This window comes from Xiphias gladius, chromosome 5, assembly GCF_016859285.1.
Source record: "Xiphias gladius isolate SHS-SW01 ecotype Sanya breed wild chromosome 5, ASM1685928v1, whole genome shotgun sequence".
Classification (NCBI taxonomy): Eukaryota; Metazoa; Chordata; class Actinopteri; order Istiophoriformes; family Xiphiidae; genus Xiphias; species Xiphias gladius.
In genome coordinates this window covers 12,590,924-12,613,277 of record NC_053404.1, presented here as the reverse complement: position 1 = coordinate 12,613,277, position 22,354 = coordinate 12,590,924, and the positions used below count along the sequence as shown (strand labels likewise).

General features: G+C 40.3%; 1 protein-coding gene across 1 annotated transcript; it reads right to left on the bottom strand.

Annotated features, from left to right (window-relative positions):
• Window positions 1–15,155: 15,155 nt before the first annotated feature.
• Window positions 15,156–19,606, bottom strand: prdm14 (PR domain containing 14). The gene is made up of 8 exons (XM_040127394.1): window positions 18,985–19,606; window positions 18,637–18,690; window positions 18,382–18,542; window positions 18,014–18,284; window positions 17,711–17,913; window positions 17,147–17,248; window positions 15,834–16,053; window positions 15,156–15,325 (listed from the first exon to the last, which is right to left on the bottom strand). The coding sequence occupies exons 1-8, from the start codon at window positions 19,604–19,606 to the stop codon at window positions 15,156–15,158; spliced, it is 1,803 nt and encodes a 600-aa protein (XP_039983328.1).
• Window positions 19,607–22,354: the final 2,748 nt, after the last annotated feature.

Genomic DNA, 22,354 nt, shown 5'->3' with positions numbered 1-22,354 from the left:
GGAGGGTAAAGTTTAGATTGAGATGTTGAACCAATTAATGCAAAGACCAGGACATCAGCGAGTAGATCCCTACATATGTATGTGGTTCTGTCATTTTATTGTATTTGACTGGAATATACGCATCTTAAAAATCATCTTGTGTTCCTCAGCTGTCAGATTTATTAGTAAGATTTTCATTTTCAAGTTAAAAGTATTTTACTGAGATGCACAAAACAAAGCTTTTTTTGGACAATGCAACAATAAAAGACATAATGGGATATGCTATTCCTTGGAAATGCTTAGGAAACTATACCAAGACGACACAGATCCTTGATTAAATTTGCATGTAATCAGCAAAAAAACTATAACAAGAAAATGGTGTAAAGTTGACTGTCCTAAAAAAGAGTAATGACCTGTTTTTTTTTCTATAAATATACTAAATTAAAAAACTAACCAAATGTTTGAGAGTTAAGGAGATATTTTTACAAAAAATTGGGAGAAGTTAACCATTTGTATGAAAAAGGATGCTGAACATGTAACCTACTTGTTTAAAAATGGAATAACTGAAAATAAAAAAATGTACATATTGCACATGTCTGAGTACTACTGACTATTTTTCTTAAGCCAGATGTTATTTGTATTAAATCTGAAAACCCAATAAGGTCAAGTATCAAAAAAGAAATAAGGAAAAGAAAAGTATTACTGATGAATACGAATCATGAAGAGGGTTCTGGTCACAATCAGAGGGGATACTAAATAAGTTAAACAAGTAGTAATAGTGTCATAAACTGTATTAATGTGTGTGGGGGGGTATTCCCACTTGTTAATGTTTGTATGTTTCCTCTGTAGCCCTTCCATGCTTCCGTGGCCACTGGTGATGCTAATGTTACCTGTCAGGTCCCTCACCACAGAGGCCATACTGGCAACATACAATGACTAACTAACATACTCACTCACTCACAGACACACACACACACACACACACACACACACACACACACACACACACACACACGCACACACACACACACACACACACACACACACACACACACACACACACACACACACACACACACACACACACACACACACATACACCACAACCACCTCTCTGCTCAGAGCGTTGCATCCAGCAGGATACAGGTTACAGGACAATAGCAGTCACAATTAATGGACACTCAATCTGGGAGTTGCCTTCATTAAGTGTATGTTTTTTTCACAGGAGTTGAAGGGACAGTCTAATGGTCAGGTTTAAGGCTAATAGGGCACAGGGGAATAGGGGCACCCGAGTGAGACCCAATGCTTGCATATTATTATACACTCAATAAGATATAGCTTAAACACCTGGACTGCAGCAGGGATGACACACTAAAGAGAATAAAGAGGCGTTGCAGTGAGTGATACAGAAACAGACTTTTACTGTTGATAAGGTAAAGGGGCAGGGGACATAGAAAAAGGAGAGGAAATATAGATTTTTTATTGCACGAGTAAAAATATATTTATCCTACGACTAATTCAAATATTTCAAGTCTGTCTTAAAATAGTACTAACGGGCCCATATGTACATTAAACTTGTTTTTGGTCACTGTAATCATTTCTTCTTTCCATACTGTCTGAGACGTGATCTCTGATTTTGATGTTAATAGTTTGGGGAAAAAAATACACAAACCCCATTCTGTGGAAAAATGCATTCTTAACTTTGGCCAAAGTTAATATGGGGCTTAAGCAAAAATCAAGTCAGTATGTTTCAAAGTCACAGTCTTTCTTAATCTCAAATTAGGGACAATTTGATATTAATACATACCCATTTGATTTGGTTAACTCCGACTGTTGAAGCCTTATATTATCTTTATCTGAACTTAAGAGAGCATTTTTGCACAGAAAAGGGACTGTGATGGACTGTCTCAATTTTGTGAGACAGACTTGAAAAAAACCTGTGAATCTGTCCTTTAAAACACCCTCCAAGGCAGGATGCCTATCACGAGTGACCCTGCAGAGCAGCTCCAGTTTGCATAACTCACACATAGTTACCTTTTTGGCAACAACATGGATCCACATCTCAGCCTCTAAATCAGGGCCTGTAGCCCATTAGAGTTTCCCCAACCTTTCTCCTCCTCTGCTCCAGACAGGACTGATGGGTTTTGTTTGCAGAGGAGCAACATCACTTACAGCAGCTGTTGTAAATCTGGCTGGCCTCGGCCATCCGCCAAGAAAACCAAATGAGCTCATCCTTTTGGCCTCACGTGGCAGCTCAGTTTCAGTGGTGAAATATTGATGATGATGATGATGCCGATTATTGGTGATTTGCTCGGCTTTGCGTGTCATCAAGGGGAGGAGGGGGTTGTTGTTCTTTGTCCCTTGGCTTGCTCAAGGTGGGATGAATTGTCTGTCTTCAGGTCACTGTGTGGATCACCTGGCTGATTGCATTCCAGCTGTTGATTAACTAAGGCTAGATTAATGTGAGAGCTATATATGGCAAAAAAAGAAAGAGTGACGACTCAAATTGTGTTGTTCCTCAGCCACTTTATAAATTGGTGCTTTATAAGTGGAGCACTGAAGTTCTCTATCTATTTCCAAGGCAGACCCTATGGACCCCTGCTCCTCTTCATCTCTCCTCATCTCCATGTTCTCCATGTTCCCTCTTCCTTTAATTACTGTGTTCATGCTTGACAGGCACTGAGGACTTGATTAAGCCTGCTGTGTGCAGTTCCAGTCTCTACCCTGCTGATGAATGAGTCTAAAGCTTATTAACTTACTCATTCTGATCAATAAGGCGCTGGGCCTGAACACTGCAAGGACAGAGGGGAAACTGCTGTGCTGCTGCCCTCCATGTTGGCAGCTGGGGTTGAAATCAACACACAGGATTGGCGTGTGTAACCAATCCCGCTGCTCTGTGGAGAAAGAAGTACAGGTAAATTGATTTTCTGGATTACTTTCAGTTGCAGTGGCTTTCAGAGTTTTTCTTCCCCTGACTTTCAAAATAAATAGTGCTGCTTTGGCAAACTTATTCAATTTCTTTGGTTGGAACTGATCATAAGAAAACATTTTGAAATATTCAAATCAGGATATAAATTTAAAAAAGAACTCAACATGGAGGGAATTTTAAAGGAGGGTCAAAATGAGGACTGCCCTCAACTACATAACTGGCAAACTGTCCAAAAAAAGATGAAGTTTTGGGTATCTGTCAGCACTTTTTATTCTTGGCATCCTTCCTGACAAAATATCAGACAAGAAGTTGAGTTATCTATCAAGAATGTTATTTCTTATTGCAGAAAAAAACAGATTGTGGTCTCCTGATGAAAGCCATAGAGAAGATTTCAGCAAAACCTAAGCTGAAAACAGCAATCTTCATGAAAAGATTGGCATTACTTGCACACAGATGTTATATTTTTATCCCTATGTCTGTTCTTTATAAATAGTAATGAGTTAATGTTATAAAGATATTTAAAAAATACTATCAACTGTTTATTTTGCCAAATGACTTCACACACTACACAAATTGAACCAGCAACTTGCTTTGAAGCTCAAAACCAAAGGTCATTTGGTGGCTCAAACCATTAATCTTTATATCACCTGCAGAGAATAACATTCTTACATTAGTCAGTCCTCCCACAGTCTGTTTATAATCAGGAGGCCTTCTCACAGCATCCAGGAGGCCATGGTTGAAGAAGGGTCACATCTAAACCCTTTTCTCCTGTGGGGGTCTTTCAGGTCCACCAGGGCCTTTAGAAATAAGAGGCCCATAATTGAAGCTAATTTAACCTCCAATGGAAGCAGTCAGCATGCGTGTAGCCTATACAGTTGTGAAGAGATATCTTAATTGATAATCCTTTGAATAGGAGATTATGACTGAGAAAGGTGCCATGTGTCTGCACGCTGCAGCCACATGCTTTCCTCTTTTCACATTCTGATATTGATCTTTTTTTGTACTGCCAATTCAGTCTTTTTTGGTAAGAGGTGGCAATATTGATGTATTGTGGTCAGTGATACCGATAGCAAGCCCAAACAAACACACAAACACACACAAGAGGGCTGAAAGGTGTTTGATTCATTTTTCATGTCAAGAAAACAAATGCTTCCTGTTGCAGAGAAGATGCAGATCATACGATATCCCCCATACACCCTTGTTTCTGAGAACTATCTCTGGTTTTGTCAGGGCCCTTAATGAAAAGGACTTTGTAATGTAACACTTTAACTGTTAGCAGGCCCGGCTAGGCTAAACAAGACTAGGTGCAGGATAGCCTGTATTGACCTCTGTCTCCCCTTTGCTGACTGCTGCTGTGTTTGGAGCATGTGTGAGAGTGTGAGCAGGAAGGTCTTCTGGGAAGAGCCCTTTAAAATGATGTGCACACCATTAATATGACTGCAGCTCGGCTCCCTTTCAGGGACATTGATCTACTTCTGGAGTGTACAGAGCAGTTTGGCAGCAGAGCTGAGTTGGCACAACATGAGAGAAAGACCAGAGGTGGATGTAAAAATTTTGTCTTGAGGGATACAAATTTTGAATGTTTATCTATGTTCAGTGCCTCTGTACTATTGTCAGCTTATTTTAAAGAATAAAACTTGTTTGTTTGAAGTGTATCCTACAAAGTCAAAGGAAATCAACTTTCATCACAACCTTGTGTGTTTTTTCCTTTATTGGAAAGAACAAAATATGTATGTAAGAATATTTTATTGGTAAACTAACTCTATCATTTGCTTATGTCATAATTATCATTATCTGCCATTGACACCTATCCTATCCCAAAGCCTACACCACATAGCAAAATATAAAAATTATTTGGAAATTTACAATTATTTTACTGGAGAAATTCATTGTTTTTCATGTTCTTGTAGTAATGAAAAATGTACTAAAGATTTATTTCATTTTCCACTGGTACTGTTTTATAAAATTAACTATATAATTCTTGTGCAAAATCTATTTGGGTGAGTTATTTAAGTACATTAAACAAGCATTTGCTCTAAAAGCAATAGCATTTTTGTTGCACATATTTGGAAAAATCCCTTTTTGCATGTCAACCTGTATGGCCTGATAAAAGATTTGTTATTTAAAAGATTTACAGTTCTGAGAAACTGTTTGGTTCTTGGGTACAGAATAAACACCAGAAATTAATCAATTAAATTAATTAATTGGCGAAAAGAGCGTGGATGTTCATAAGAATTATGTGTTTATAGAAAAATGCGTTTTTAAAAAAATCAATAAAGAAGCTAGGGAGGAGTTTTATACCCGGAATCTAGACACTCAGCATGCGGCATATCCCCACTAGAAAATAAATCCTGAAGTAAAGAAAATTCTTGCAGAGCTATGCATTTTTCTTCTGATGAATGTACATTATCAGAAATATAGACTGACTCCACTGTATCCTGACTCTGAACAATCTTCTTTGACTTCTATCACCTCAATAAGAGCATTGTCAATAACATAGTCTGGGATGTAAAGTTTGTATGAAGTAAGGAGTTTTGTTTTTTTTAAGAACTGCATATTTTGTTGCAAACAACTGCAAACAAACTGATCTATTTTACCAAACAGTATTTATGGAGTTGCATTATTTCATAATTGAAATGAATAATGCTAATGCTTTGATAAGAATTTACTACAAAACCAGCAATGATTGCAGCCACTAATTAATTTGTCTGGTGTTACCAGATGAATCAATGACCATCACAAGATTGTCTTTGGCTGAGATGAATCTCATGTGTTGGCGATTATTAAAATAGCATAAACAGATCAATGGAGCTCCACTTTATAGGCTTGGATATGGCTTAGATATCCATTCTGCTTGATGCTGGAGTGTGTGTGGGGCCGATGGTCCGTCTGGTAACCAGAGCCGTAATACAAGCCCATTTAGCATATGGCAGTTTTACCACGGAGAGGTAAGCAAAGTGGGGATGCCAGGAGAACAGTAAAACACACTGCTCAGGCCAGATCTCCCTGTGGACACACTCAGGGTGGACACACACAGAGGACACAGTGTCAAGTCCCATTGACCAGCTGAGGTCATTTGGCTCAATACTGGAAGCTTTACTGTTTTCTTTGTGTCTTTAATTTGATTTGGTTTCTTTCCTCTGGCTTTTGTTGAAATGGTATATTATGCACCTGAAATCACTTTCTTCTACACACCTTTTCTCAAGTTCCTTCATCCACAGTCCTTTCCTCCCACTCTACACCCTGTTTGACCTCAATTTGGGGGGGGGGGTGTCACAGTGCATTTAAACCTGGCATAACAACACTAAAGGATGTTGATATCAACTGTCAAACCTTAAACCCTAATGGGGCTTTTTTAAAGTGACAATCTTAACAGATCAATGCATCCCCTATAGGAGTCAGATTACAAAAGACTGTCAATGACCACACGTGAATGAGAGGAGGAACAAGAATGGGAATAAAATGAAACTGGAAGCATATGACAAAGACAGACAGAACTAGCCCCAGAAGACATGGAGCAGAGACACATGCATACCAAAACAACCACATAACTGCAGCTGAGTTAGTGGATATCTTAGGGTACTTGTTCTGCAGCCGTCCTTTGTTGGCTCAGGAAGACTTATCAGGGTGAGGCTTCTCGAACAAACTGCTGAATGGGGGGTCCAAAAGACCAGTGGTGGCAGGGTGTTAAGAAGTTAGATGCCGGGAAGCAGCACTAAGGTGGTGCTAAGCTAGAGAGAAGCCATAAAGGCCTGTTAGGGTACATTAGGTGGAGGAGAGGGTCATAAGGCTTCATGAATGTTTCAGCAGGATGGGGGCATTTGTATTCAAGCTCTACTGTCAAAAAGCCATCACACTCAGAGTTGGGGGTGGAGTGGGTGGCTGCGGCTCCAGGACCAAGACACTCTATTTTCCTGTGTCAGAGTACGCATACACAATCACAGACATGGACAGACAGTGCAACACAGAACATACAGCATGACACACCTTACAGAAGTATTCATACTCTTAGCTGTGGTAGTGCACTCCGGCCTGCTTCATCCTTCACAGTTTTCACCTCCATCACTGTCAAAACACTTGCTGTTGAATCATTGCCTCTTGTCTCTTGGATGAGCAGGTTTAAGAACTTTCAGCTTCACACTCGCTAATGTTTGGCACCATCGCAGAGCATCGGGTGCTTAAAAAGTCATTCAAGCCTTGACGTAGTTGCTAAATATCCACACCCCTGGGCCTGTCAGGCTCTTCTCCCCTTTGACCCTGGAGACCTTTGGGAGCTGCCTGGGGTCACGGTCAATTGTCCCATGTACAATAGAAGTGTAGCTGTGATAGCAACATAGACTATATAACCCGGTTGGTAAACTGATTTTTAAAAGACTGTGGAAGGACAGAATAAACCCTGAGAGTGGAGGATATTGACCCTGACATCAGTGTTATATCCTCAAATGCATCTGGTTTTCCACATGAATCATTAAGTTGCAGGCCTGTTCCTGCTGGATTTAAGTGTATTTGTATTAATGTATATTAATGTGTAGTAATGTGTATTTGTTTAATATTTCACTCGAAAGACAAGGCTAAATTCTGTTTCAACACAGACACCATTGTGACCACTAAGTTGCCTCATCATGGTCCAGTTTAAAGCCACTTCTGCTAACTCTCAAGAAATCCAAAGAAATTTAGATATACACTTCTATGGGACAGTGTGTATGTCATCGTGCTCAGGGGATGCTGCATGAAAGTCACAAACAAACTCAGCAAAGCAAGATATATTTCAACTAACGATGACTTAAATAAAATGAAGATGCGGTGACTGAAAAAACATACAGGATGCTGCAAAGTGCAAAAATGTGTTTGATATTGGAACTAGGGCCTGAAAGCAGGGGTGTAGTGGTGTGTATATGGGGCGATTTACCGTATACTTGTCTGAAAATAGCTACAGATAGCTCTAAGTGCACATCTTTTAAATTGCAGGCAATCATGTTAGTCTTTCATGTACAGTAATCTGTGGTATTTGCTGCCAACAGGAGACTTTTGCTCCCTGACTTTAGTCTTAAGGGCAGTACGTCCCACAGGTAACGTAAGTACCCTGTTAAATCTGCACCAGGCTTAGGGAGAAGAGCTGCCTTAAGAACAAAGTCAGGGAAAAAATGACGTTCCATAACCTGCCAGTTATAACAATATGACCACACATATGTACTTAAAGTATCAAAAGGAAAAGTAGGTGTTTTTATTCAAAATGTTAATCTGTGAAATTAGTCATTAAAGTTGTCAAAAAAAAAACATAGTGCAGTAAAAAGTACTATATTCCCTTCTGAATTGTTGTGAAGCAGAGGTATGAAGTTGGCCAAACTGGAAATACACAAATTAAGTACAAAAACTTTTACTTTATGCTTAAGTACAGTACTTAAGTAAATGTTCATAGTTACATTCCATATTACATTACCCACCTACAGTGGTGTAGTGGTGTCTTGGTAATAGGGTATATTGGAGCTTTGCTGGACCAAACCCCCTACTTCCCACACTCCCTGGCCACCCATAACTACCTAACTTGTTTAATTTGAAGGTAATGTAATGTGTGACTATGTATATTGACTTTACTATCCATATTACTATGTATATTTACTGAAGTATTATAAGACACCACAGGTTATGTAGGAAGCAATATAGGACATAACATACATACATAGTATTTAGAAAAAGGTTGAAGACAACCAAAAAGTAAAACAAGCCATGACTTCAAGTTTGCACATGTTACGGGTTCAAAGCACCACCCAATCTTCATCCATCACTGCCTCACACACATGCATAAAATTCCTTCAACTGTGGTGTTGTTTCCCCAAATCAGACTACATGTTAATAGAGCATCAGTATTGCAATGATTAGACAGGGCGAGGTGGGGCAGAGGAGGTGATGAGACGAGGAGGGAACTAACTAGCTGATAAAGCAGTTGTCCTCCCTTGTCTCTGTGCTGTTAGCTTTGTTAAATGTGACTGACAGCTATTGATGAGTATGTAGCTGACCTGCCACCCTCTGTCCATGACTTCGTGTGTATGTATGTCTATATGGCATGTTGTGTATGTGCATGAACATGCATGGGGAGGATTTTTGTGCATTTGCTCAGTTGTGTGCGTACGATACAATCTGCCCGTGCATGTGAGAGTGTGGGCATGTATATGAGGGCTTGTTTTGTAGGGTTATAGTAACCTACATTGTATGGCTCACTCTTGCACTCTCATGATGGTCCAGAGGGAATCGATCATCAACTGGTACGAGGTAGGTGAGGAAAGGACAAGAGTGCTCATTAGCTAATCCACTTCAAGAGTTTTCAAATCTCCCACTTCCTTCACTTTCTTTTGCTGTTCATAACACACTTAAAAACATACAGTATATGGACTAAGATTTATTTCTGACTAATTTTGTCTTATACTATTAAACTGTTACTGTTAAACACACTCCATATTCCCCTTGCCTCCCCCTCTCTGACATTAACACAGAGAAGGCAAACATCTCTACTTTACAGGATGGTGCAGGGTCGATGAACGCCGAACATGAATGCTGCCCTCTAAGTGTTCATCTAAATGGACAGCTTAGTTAGGATTAGTTGGACTAACAGCAAACATCTTTAGAGGCAGGGAGGTCACCTCTTCTGTGCATGGATGCGCATGTGGCTGGAGTACAGTGTCCATATGTTGTAAATCCTTCCCTCAGGGACAACACACGCAGACTTTTCTTGCCAGTAGAAAGTACAAATTCTTGGGTGCTTTTTAACATTTAAATCCCCCTCTCATCTCTGAAGACCTAAACCATGAAATATCACTTGCACCTACAGCTGCTCGTATATTTCCTGGGGATAATGGCTGAACTTTTACATCAGTGGATTCATGCAGCAAGCACCAGTATGTGTCTTTCCTTTGGTCAATAGTGTCATAGCAGCCTGTGGTCCAAGTGTCCTAAAGTATCAGTTTAGGACATCCCTGGGCCTTTCAACACCACTACCCCACCGAGTGAAACATTTGCCTGAGAATAGACTCAGGCACAACAGGGGCAGTCAAACAACATGAGGCATCTGTCAAATGAGAATTGCATGGTAACAGTCTATCAGAGCCTTACACATGCAGCATTGGTTTGTGTTTTTGTTGTTAAGAGGGAACTAGGCCATGATTTCAGGCAATCTAGGAAGAAACGGACAGACACAAACACAACCAGAAAGGGAGCAAGACATGATGCAGAAACAGAAGTGTGTGTAAGAGAGAAAGGGAGGGGGGGAGGGAAGCCGGGAGCACTGTAACAGTAGCTCTTCTCTTTGCTACCCTGTAGCTAGCTTCATCACCCACAGGAATAACAGTTGGGTGCATACAATGGCCTTGCGCATAAAGACACACAAGTATCACGCAGAGAACTATTGTAAAGCGCGACACACGGGGAGAAGATCCATATAACACTTTCTAACTTTCCGAATGACAATGCCAGATGTCAGCCTACAAGCATTTTTACTCCTTTCAGCATAGTTGAATATGAATCGGCTTAAAAGAAGAGCCCTGCAGTCTCACAGGGACTAAATAGTTCAAACAGGAGCAAGGAAATAGTGTGTTTTAGTTCTGTTATAAACATAGATAGATAGATAGATAGATAGATAGATAGATAGATAGATAGATAGATAGACAGATAGATAGATAGATAGGTTAGTTTTAGGGGTTGATGGGGGTTATGGTGGACTGTGTGTGTTGTGTGTGTGTGTGTGTGTGTGTGTGTGTGTGTGTGTGTGTGTGTGTGTGTGTGTGTGTGTGTGTGTGTGTGTGTGTGCTGAGGGTCGGTAGGCCAAAATATGTTGCCCCATGGGACCACAGTGGAACACCAGCCCCCACAGAAAAGGATAAGGCCATCTGCCCCCCTCATACATCAGTCCAAGCTAGAACACACACACACACACACACACACACACACACACACACACACACACACACACACACACACACACACACACACACACACACACACACACACACACACACACACACACACTGTGCTGGGCAGCAATATGGAGAGGCTTTGCAGGCAGTGTTTGATCTGCCTTTCATCCTGGCAATAGCATGCAGGCCGCCGAGCCTCTCTGTGTGTCTCCTGGTATACTGTCCACTGTCCCAGTGGAAATCACTGGCTGATAGTAATAGATCCAATCTGAGGCATGAATGGCAGGACACAAGCTGATCTGCTTCATCTCTTGACTGATTGAACAGGACAGGGGCACAGTACAGAATTCACACTGATATCATGCTATTTGGACAGATGCAAAGTAAAGCTAAAAATTAGAATAAAGCCAGGTATTAAAAATGTTACAAAGCTGAACCGGATGAAAAATATAGATAACAGTAAAAGTCTGTTTCCAAAACCAACTGCATCTTTTGTCAGAGCAAACATGCTTACTAAAACTGCACATAAAATCTAAAATAAAACCTAAACGAAAAAAGACGGGGCAAATTTATTTGTATAGCACTTTCAAACACAGAGGCAATTGAAAGTATATTAATTAAGGTGAAAAATTAACCATAAAATAGTAGACTAGAAATGCAGTTACAGTGCAGTAATAAGATGATTGAGTACTTTAATAGTGTAGTACAGAAATTAATCAGTCAAAGGCAAAGAAGGAAGGGATAGCAGAGTTTTAAATTCTGATATGGAATTGGTTAACCTTGGGGTACATGTAAGATCACGTGTGGTAAGTATTATAACAAAAGAATGATAGAGAAAACTATGGTATCCCGCTCATTCAAGAATGGTACTTCAAAATTCTTCTTGAAAGGACTGTTCACCATGGTCTTGCATAGGGAGAAAAAGTATCACCGCTACTGGGCCCAGGAAATTCCTTCAAAACCCATGTAAAATGAATAATTTACATCGTACTCAGTGAATAAATTGTATAGTATTCTCTTTAAATTCAAAAGATTGAGAGCTGCTTCTTTGGATGGTTTCCAGTAAAACGAGACACAAACAGTGAGAAGAGAGTGGGTGTTGATCTAATCTCCGGGCATACTGTAAATCAACTAAGATAGAATGCCCCAAAAAGATTATATGTGTTTAAGGGTATAAGCAGACAAATTAAGAGACAGAGAGGGGAAAGACAGTCAAGCCTTATGCAGAGAAAAGGAATATCATTGAATAATACAGTGTCTTTATTTACAAAAGACAAAAAGTAATAAGTTTCAGAATTGTCCTTTATCTTCAGCATAACTGAGCTTTCATGTGGTTTGAGGCAGATGTAGGCAGACATTGACAAAGAGCTGGTGTGGTTAAGGTTTATGAGTCCACTTAGCTGAGAATCTGAGGCCTGTCTTGAACAGGGGGTAGGCTTAACATCAGCCAGACTACAGCGTGCTTGAACACACACACACACACACACACACACACACACACACACACACACACACACACACACACACACACACACACACACACACACACACACACAATCACACACACTACAACTCACTGACAGCTATTAGGCAATCAATAGAAGCTAATACATCAGAGCATTTCACTCACCTCCACTAGTTTAGTAGACTGAGAGGAAGAGAAGAGAAGAGAAGAGAAGAGAAGAGAAGAGAAGAGAAGAGAAGAGAAGAGAAGATCATACTGTAAAAAGAAATGCATTTTAGAAGCATGAAGCTCACAGCTGGCTTCAGGTGTAAGAGTATCCCTGCAACAGCAATCTCTTCTTTATATCAATAAACATTAAAATTAATCACAACATTGAATTCAGTTGTGGCCACATTTATGAGATGGATTTGAGCGTTCATCATACATTGTTTTGGAGAGAGTTATGGCCCCTTGCTTCAACCTCAGAGGGAATTAAGTTCAGCAAACCTAAGCCATAAAACTCCACTGCTCCTATCATTAATATCACATTAATATAGAGATTAATCTGATGGATAGTCCTCCAGAGGCCCTGTTAACTTGCCAGGAGGTTAAGTGTGAGATCAATCTGTATAAACAACCTAGATACACATTCTTCCATCCTAAATCAGCCAATCAGAGAGGTGCTAGTAAAACCAGTCTTTTAGCACTGCTCACTAACAATCTCAGTATTTCAGCTCTGGCAGCTCATTCTCTTTTTCTCCTTCTGTCTTTCTTTTTGTCTTCGTTTCTCGTTCCATCCTTCTCCTCCACCCCTCTGCTCATGGAAGACCACAATGGGGAGTATCCTCTCTTTTCACAGCAGGCTCCCTCATGGAGGCTCGGGGGTTGTATACATGGGAGGGGCAGGTCCAATGAAGGTTGATCTACACTTGTTCAAGCATCCATATTTTGGCTATTTGAAGGGAGAGGGAGGCGGTTAAACATTCATTGAGGAGGTGACCCCTGACCCTGAAGGCTGCTGTCCATCCCTTAAAGAAAATAAACAAAGAGGCTGCGCAGAGTGACTTTACTGCTCTTCTCCCTGTGGAAAGATTAGAAAGAAAAGCATGAAGTCTAAGCTTCAGCCCTTTATCACTATGATCTGTTGGCAAAACAACACAATGTCAGATGTACAGTGTGTCATGCAGCATCTTTCATGCATTATGGATGAAAACTTTCACTTTTTCAATCACTTTTTTTTTGTGCTTTATTTCTCTTCTTCCACAGCTTAAATCTGTGCTGTAGCACTGAACACAGCTGCAGCTTTGTTATGTCTCACTACATATCCTCGTTATGAAGTATGGTGACCAAGAGGTTAAAGGTTTCATAACAGAACACCAAAACAAAGGCTGAACACTGTGTCATCTGTCAGACTCCACACTGCTGCCACTGCCGCAGTACCAATTGGGGCTTTCCTCAAATGAACCCCAACACACTGACACACACACAAACTATCTATCTATCTATCTATCTATCTATCTATCTATCTATCTATCTATCTATCTATCTATCTATCTATCTATCTGATCTCAGAAGAACATGTGGGCCAGTTGGTGAGAGTGTGAGGGCAGATGTCAGTCATGGTGAGCTCCTTTGTGACTGGAGCAATAGACCACCTTACTGCTGCACTCTATTGTCATTCATTTGCTCCAGTGGGCTTTGTTCATTTTTATGGTGAGCATGCAGCCCCCAATTCATCACATGGCTAAAACACGCCAGGCAAGTAGGGGCACATGCACTGATGGGTGCAGAGGTGAAAAATGGACCACAGCCCATGCCAACAAAACACACAAACATGCATACACCACAGTGCAATTGTCCAAATGCACCAAATGTTAACCCAGATACCATCCATGGTGCATAATTTGAATAATTTAACAACTTTATACTCTCATTTTGATGTGACTGCAGGACATTATTATATCCATTGTGGAGAGAAGACATAACCTGCTAAACTGCTGTGGTAAATAAAATCAATGTCCCATTTTATTTCCCTTTTGCATTTAAAATTATGTTATAGTCATATTTCAGTCAAAAATCATTAGGTTTTCTCTCAAACATACAAGTACAAATAGATTTTTATTAAAAATGCACTCATGCTGCCTAAGCACAAGCAAAAGTTTGTGTTGTATTATTTAGATTTAAACCAATGTATTAGTTTTTCAACTGTGATTTGAGAGGTAAAACTTCATAAACCAAGTCCAGCAATCTTGGTTCCATGGTTTGATTTTTTTATTTGTTAATCATGAAAAAGCAAACACTGATAGAGAACAAAGAAAGACATTTTAGAATGCTTTTGCAGCCCTACATTACAGTAAAAAATATTATCATACATTATAAATTAAGAGGGGGTATAACATTTATTTTGTACACAAATAGGCTCAAATCTTCAATGATATAAATAACTTTGCTTTTCAAGCGTTCGTGGATGCAAGAAACCCCAACGTAGCCTATAACAATAATAATAAGTATGATGATGATGATGATGATGATTATTATTAACGTTATTATTATAATTATGTAATCACACTGAGTTCACAAAACCATTGCAGAGTGAAAGCTTCAAACCACAAAACAAAACACAACACATTTTAACATATTATAAATAGATTTAGACACATTTTTGCCAATAATTTAAATTATGATTAGCCTATTTAAATAGGCCTATTATAGAACATTTTTTTCGTGTTCAGCAGCATTTACTTAAAGAAAAACTAGGAGCCCCTACCTTATTGTAGGCCTTATTTATTTATCTTCTTGTGAAATTTATATCGTCTAAAATCCTCTAAAATATTACACACGATTAGAATGGTTTCTCTTTGTCAGGATTCACTGAGTATAGTTTAGCTCAAACAGACTAGTTCCAGGGCCGATATTCCTGATTTAAAACGGTTAACCTAGAGTAAGGAAAGTTTTGTCCGGCTTTTGTCCGTACTGTTGGATTGTCCTTCACCGGAATCACGGAGTCCTCCTGTAATCCACTCCCCGGAGAAAACGGCAGAACTGTATTGCCCAGGATTTGTCTTTCTGCGGAGACAGAAAATGGCACATTAGCTAAATAAACAGTTTTCAAAGCGGAATATTGCGGCCTATAATATTTTTTTTTTTCGAATTGATAGGCGAGAGACAAACAACTGCTTGTAGATTACGTACGAAGAAACCAACACCATAGCCTGTAACCAACTGAATTTTAAAAAGGTATTCATTTATATATACCGTATATCTGCCATTAAATGACACAATTCTCACATTTATGGCAAACATGCATGTGTCATGGATTTCGTTTATTATGGGATTATATTAATCTAAGACTTATTTAGCCTAACGTTTCGTTTAAATTGCTAGAATTGTTTTCTTGCATTATTTTTTGTATTTTTGTGTTTCTTATGTCGCCTTGGATAACCAACTTCGTATTCAATCCACAAAATCAAAAAGCGGTAAAAAGAGACTTGAGGTGAGTCTGCCTTTAGTGCTAAATTCAACAGGAGACACCCCCTGTTAGGCCTCTAACTCCCACTTAAAAATAATTTCTTACTTTTGTGACTTTTCGTGTGGTATTTAAGCTCCTGCTCCTCTTGGAAAGAAGCTCCGCACAGGTCGCAGGGGTATGGCTTGTCTCTGGCGTGGGTCCGCCGGACGTGGCTGTCATGGGCGGCGTGGGAAGCGAAGGCCTTCCCGCAGTGCTTGCACTTGAAGGGCCGCTCCCCGGAGTGCTGGCGGATGTGTGTGCGAAGAATACTGGAGGCAGTGAAGGCCTGGAAGAGAGGAATTTAAAACCCTTGGTGAGTATATTTTTTTCGCTTTTCCTTTTTTTTGTTAAATCCACTGCTTTAGTATCGATAATAATGGCAGGAAGGAGTTTTTTTTTCAGGGACCAGAAAGCAGGTAAGAGGGTTTACCCGCAGTATATAAAATGTGTAAGCTAGCTCCCGGAAGTTTTTTTCATGTAACGATTATTGGTTAAAAAAAAAAAAAAAAAAAAAAGGACATTTTTGAGGAATTTTTGTGACAGCCGCGCAATGCCTCTTAGCTAGCCCTCATAAAGTAACTGTAAACCTCTGGTCTCGTGGCTCAATGCTCTAAAGTGTCCGGATAAGGAGAACGGGGGTTAGGTTAAACAAAACCTTCCTCGGGTGCATAAAAAAGGGGAGGATATCGAGAACAAAGAACAAAAAAAACTTCTTCTCATTCTAGGGCCGTAAATTAAAATTATAATCTCGGCAGAAAAAAGGGTGGGTGTACATCTGGCGATGATTAACATGTAAGTGTCTCTGCGGAGCGTGCCCGTCCAGAGAGACAATAATGAGGGGTTTCGCGCCAAATGCGCCATGAAACGAGGCAGCACGAGATGGATCCGAAATGCTACAGCTTGAAAAAAGTGTGTCGAAGGAGAGAAGCGAGGAGGAGCAGAAGAAGACCTGCAGGTCCTGTACTTACAGAACCAGAGGGGGATAAAACCGGATAAAACCCATTAATACTTCTCGGCCAGAAACAAGGAGACTATTGCTGGAAATCTCTCTTCATTTTGTTTCCTAAATTAATTTGCCATACATTTTTGTTGTAGGTTCGCTATATGGTTAGGTGATTATATAAACAATGTAAAAAAAAAACTCAAATTCACATTTTACTTAATATCTGAAGACATTTTCGTTTAAAATGGAAGCTCAGTCACCAGTTAACTCATAGGCCAGCTTCTGATAATCGTGGTATTAAGGGCTACAGAACTTTTAAACATAGTGCATTCTGTAGGTTCAGTTTATGCTATTAAAAGATCAACTACGTGGAATTAGTATAGCTAGAGGTTAAAGAGCAACCTTGCTTTGAAAAAGGAAAAAAAACGCCTCTTACCTTATTACAGTAGACACATTTGTATGGCCTTTCTCCAGAGTGCACACGCATGTGCTTGTTGAGGCTGGACGACTGGGAGAAACTCTTTCCACACACCGAGCACTGCAGATCAGACGAGTTTGGTACACTATTACCATGAGTGTATGTTATTTATTCATTTAATAATTTGTCATATTTTTTCCTTAAAGAAATGTTCTAGAAGATAAACTAACCCTAAACTCATTTATATTTTAGTGGAGGAGTTTATCCACATTTAAGACCACATTTAATTTTGTTCTTTGGAAAGGTAAAAATAACAGTACTATGTGTAATAACTGGTTTATGGGGGGGAAACAATAATGAATGGGTGATTTTTTTAATAAGTATTTTTTTCTGTATTGTTGCGTTGTGGTTCTTTAGGCTATGTGACTACCATCAAATAGAGGTCTTACAGTAAGACCTCTGTAGGGAGCTGTTCTTTCAGCACCGCGTCAGCTGTAGCGTGCGGCCATCGACCCTACTGCCTGATGCAATGATGTAATGGTCTGCAGTGTGTTTACCCTACAGTGAATCCGACATACACACCTTGTGAGGCCTGTGTTTCTCATGAACGTGTAAGATGTGGATCCTTAATCTGTCTCTCTTCTCAAAAGACCTGTTGCAGAGGTGGCAGGGGAACTTTCTGTCGCCCTGGTCCACGCAGCGTGTGTACTTCAGATGTTTGTCTCTGTAGTATTTGTATGCGAACACCTTCCCACATCTGTCACACTTGAAGCCCTCTCCAGCATCTGGGGAAAATGTGGAAAACATAAAATATATTTTGTATGGTGATAAGACGAACGCCGATTAAAGCGAAAGCTTATAAACAACACAAGGTTAAAGTCTAACCTTCAGTGGGAGGAACCACATTGTTGTCCTCCCCGGGGTCTTTCAGGGTAAGTGGGATGCCGAGGAACTGCATGTAGCAGTCTCCATACCACACCAGCAGCTCCTGGCCGGGCCTGATCTCCTTGCAGGCCTCGTAGAAGATCTGACTGTGGACCTGCACAGCAATCAGGTTCTGCTCCTCTGGGAAACGAGCACACTTCACCAAGGACATCCAGTTCCCGGATCCTCCTCTGCCATCCACAAAATGACTCAACTGGCCATTCTCAAACACCTGGGGGAGGAAAGAGAGTGTTTAACCATAAGATGAGGGTGGAAACAGAATCATTTTTAGATAGGATCATTGCTTTGGGAACGAACTCAACACACACCTCCCACATCAAGGTGTTGTCGTCGTATGTCTTCATCTCGCTGGTGTTGACTAGTTTTCCTTGGAAAGGTCCGAAGCGCGTTCCTTTATAGATGCTGCTCTTGTCTGTGAAAACTCCACAATGGGACATGTTTCCCCAAGCTGCCTGGACAATGGTTAAACCTGGAACACGGTGTCATAACATGTCAAAATTCAGCAGTTCAACATACAATCAAACACACAGTTAAATGGGATCTATGCAGTTTTGCAGGCATACCCTCTGGAAGTTCAAGTGTTTCTTTGTCCATTGGGAGAATGTGAGAGCCAGAAACTAAAGAAAAAAAAACAAAACAATCACAATTGAAGAAAATGGGGAATTAAATTATAGGGGGAACTTAAGAAGTGACTGATAGGTAACTTAATATTATTAATTCCATGAAAGTGATAGTCTAAATTTGACCTATTGTTACCAAGAGGATGTTCATATGTTTTTGGACATTTCTAGAGATTTCCCTTAGAGGATACAAATGAAACCAAAGTGTAACTCAAGTATGCTGTTATATATTTGCATACTAAACTAAATGCAGATCCAGTGACTTCATTACTGTGTATGCAGAAGTCTCACCTGAGTTCTCGGGCAGGGCCACTCCTGATAGAGCATGACCCACGTTGCGCTCCTGGCCGCCAGAGTAACCATAGAGCGCCATGAACAAGTCGTCCTCGCTAAAATGATAAGATGTGCGTGTTTTTTCTGCTGACAGGTCCGCGCCCCGAAACAAACACTCCTTTGGTGGTGAGGTGGCGGAGATAGAGGCAGAGGATGACCTATCACTGGACGGGCTGCTGAAGTCTGAGGACAGCGGACCGGCGGCGTGCTCAGTCACCACAGCAGCCAGCTCCTCTGGTTTGGAGTACAGAGGGTTTCCGGGGAACATCTGGTTCAGATAGGGGATGCTGGAGGCACTCAACATGTGTTGGTGCAGGACCGAGGCGTGGTGCCCGCCCTGGCCGAGGAACGGAGTGGCTCCGCCGTGCAAGCTGAGCGACAGGGATGCCTGGGTGTCCGACACCAGACGACCGAGGGACTTAAGTGGATGGAGGAGGCTGTGCGTCTGCGGGAAGAAGTCCATGAAGTGATGGGGGCCGGGAAGAGGGACATGGTAGAAGCCCCGGGCGGGACTACCCTTCAGCAGGCTGGCTTGGTAGCTCTTGTCCTTCAGTACTATAGGGATGCTGGACACCGACATGACGGAGGTGAAACAGAGGTGCAATGAAGACGGTAGTGTATCCTATAGTGGATGAGAGAGAGATGAGGGGGGTGGGAAAGGAAGTGGGGGTGAGTTATAAAAGTTTAATGTAAGAGAACTAAAAAAGGAAACATGACATCAGAAGAGGGTGACCACACCTGAATCGATTATTTTAATTCCAGCAAGCGTTTACTTTAGTACTTCAACAAGTGTAATTCATCCCTTTTAAACAGAGCTCAGAATATGTAAACTTTAATTGGATCATCATAATTCAAACAGGCTACCACATGAAAACTATGAATCCCAATAGGAAATGGGGATATAAAATGCCACAAACAGAATAATAGGCTGCAAATTGACTGTTGGGTGTCAGACACACATTATTTGACCGGTTATGAAGATTACAGTATTTTTTTTCTTCTTACGAATGTGAAAATCTTCCGTTTTAAAACTAAAACCAAACCTACAAAAATACGAACCGCTGCAGATAAGAATAGTGGGCAAATATTGAACGAAACACAACCATCGCATAATAAGGAAAAGCAATCCACAGTGAAATTGGACTGCCGATTCTGCAATATTTCCAGCTGAGAGGACACACAACAGACACACATCAAATGCTCATCAGCGGCTTTAAACGAGCAGCTGGAACAAGGAGTGTGTTTTTTAGGAACCGTTTACCAATCAGGCAGTAAATAGAGAGACAAATCAGGGTCGTGACACTAATTAGAGAACGGCTGGCTCGAGCAGAGGACAACAATAATTAAGCTTTTAATGGACTTTACAATTACCGAATAACCTTTAAAAAAAAAAGAAGAAGAGAAATTAAAAAGAAATAGACTGTGGTAAACCATGCTTCGTTTGTTATTTCACACATGACAAACTGTACTATCTTAACCATATAGAAATTATAAAAGAATATACAAATATGCCTATTATATAGAAGACTGAGACAGTTAACTAAGTGATTTCCTATATAAATACGCTGCAGCGGGCTGTTGCAGTGATTTTTCAGTTGGAAAATCTGCTTACCTTTTTAAAGAAAGCCGAGATCATTCACAGTGAAATCGTCTCTGTCATGTCCATAGGCTTCAGTTTCAAAATCCTCCCGTGAGTGAGGTCGTAAACAAATCTCCCAGTTCTGCAAGTCTAAACTTCAGAATGCGTATGCGCTGCCGGAGCTTCTCTCTCTCTCTGTCTGTGGTCATCTGAGGGCATCTATAGCCTACTGTATACAGTCAGGTCTGCTGGAACTGCTTCCCAGCACCTTCTTCCTATTGGCCAGGGAATCAGTTCAACCGCATGCATCTCAATGCCCCACAGGAATACATTTTCTCAGGGACAACCCACCCCGTTAACTTCTCCCTACCAGTCGGTTTTTCTCGGCCACAATGAGCGTGATTGAGACGCTCCCCCTGACATTTCCATATGACGACCCGGCCCACACCATTACGAACACTTGATAAGATTTTATCTGTAGGACCCCCAGTGGAGTATAGATATTTGTTCTTATGACTTGGATGTGGTAAATTAAGATGAGTCCAAACAATGGTCGAAATAGACATTTATCGCCTACCTCGTTCTCTCTCTGCTCCAAATTCCATTGAGAAAATGGGTAAAACTATCAGTGCTTCAGTATGGATCAGACCGCAAATGAGGTGCATGTCATTGTGTTTTGTGAAAATGTAATTTTATATCATTGGTTGTCTTTTTTGCGTCTTGTTTTTTCTTATGGACTTTTGTGTTTTGTGTAAATTTTCTTGTAAAGGTTTTAATAGGCTATTTGTAATAAAGGCTCTTCTACGCACGGGTATTGCAAACTAGCTTTGGTTGCACTACATAGCTAAATTCTGGTATGTGCGAATCTGGTAAACATCGAAAAATAAATAGGCCTACACGCCTATTCATGTTCAGAAGGCTTCATTCTTTGTGTAATCGCATTAAATTGCTGTGAATTGTAGCATGTACCCAAAACTAAAGCTCGATGGAAATATTTAAGAAATTTGTAGGAACTGATTTTCCACTAAGATAATCATTTTATGCTATTTCTAATTCATTATTATTATTGTTTAAAAAAAACTATTATCAAAGTAAAATGTTTATCATTTGAATAGGGCTTTTCTCTTGAATTTACAGTTTGTCAATTGGTAAATTCATTTTCTAGTACTCAAAATTGTTTTTTAGTGGTTTCTAGCCATTTTAGCCAATAAAGCGAAACATATTGCTTCTTCGTGCATTTCTATATGTTGGAAAACCCAATGGAAGGTAAATGGCACCCTTGAATGGTTTTCGGAGCTCAAACCTCCCAGTCGCTTCACTTTCAGTCACGTGAAATGAGTCACTTGATTAAATATTGCAATAACAGAATTCTTTATTTACAAGGCAAATAGCATCAGCAAAGCCATATTAGTTCACAACTTGCATAACGGTGGTTTTAATTTCTCTCGATTACCTAATTTTGCATAAAACGCACACACACTAGGGGTGTGGATGCGGTGGATGCGAGTGTACAGTGTGATTCCTGTGAACAATGCAGGAAAAAACAAAACAAAAAACTAACCTTTCTTCAGGAAGTCCATACAGTATATTACATATTGCTTCAATACCCCTATGTATCATCTTTTCCCATACAAACAGTGAGGGGGAAATGAAATAACAGTCTTCAACTGTTCAACACAGAGCAGACAGCAATGATGAGGGCCAGTCCAACTGTGACCTAATCTCCAGTAATTTAGGAGAGTTGAACAA

Coding starts and splice junctions, on each gene's coding strand:
- prdm14 (XM_040127394.1), bottom strand. CDS start 19,606: ATGTCGGTGTCCAGCATCCCTATAGTACTGAAGGACAAGAGCTACCAA. Junction 17,249..17,710: donor AGAAACACAGGCCTCACAAG/GTGTGTATGTCG, acceptor TCTGATCTGCAG/TGCTCGGTGTGTGGAAAGAG. Junction 15,326..15,833: donor CCACACGAAAAGTCACAAAA/GTAAGAAATTAT, acceptor CTGTCTCCGCAG/AAAGACAAATCCTGGGCAAT.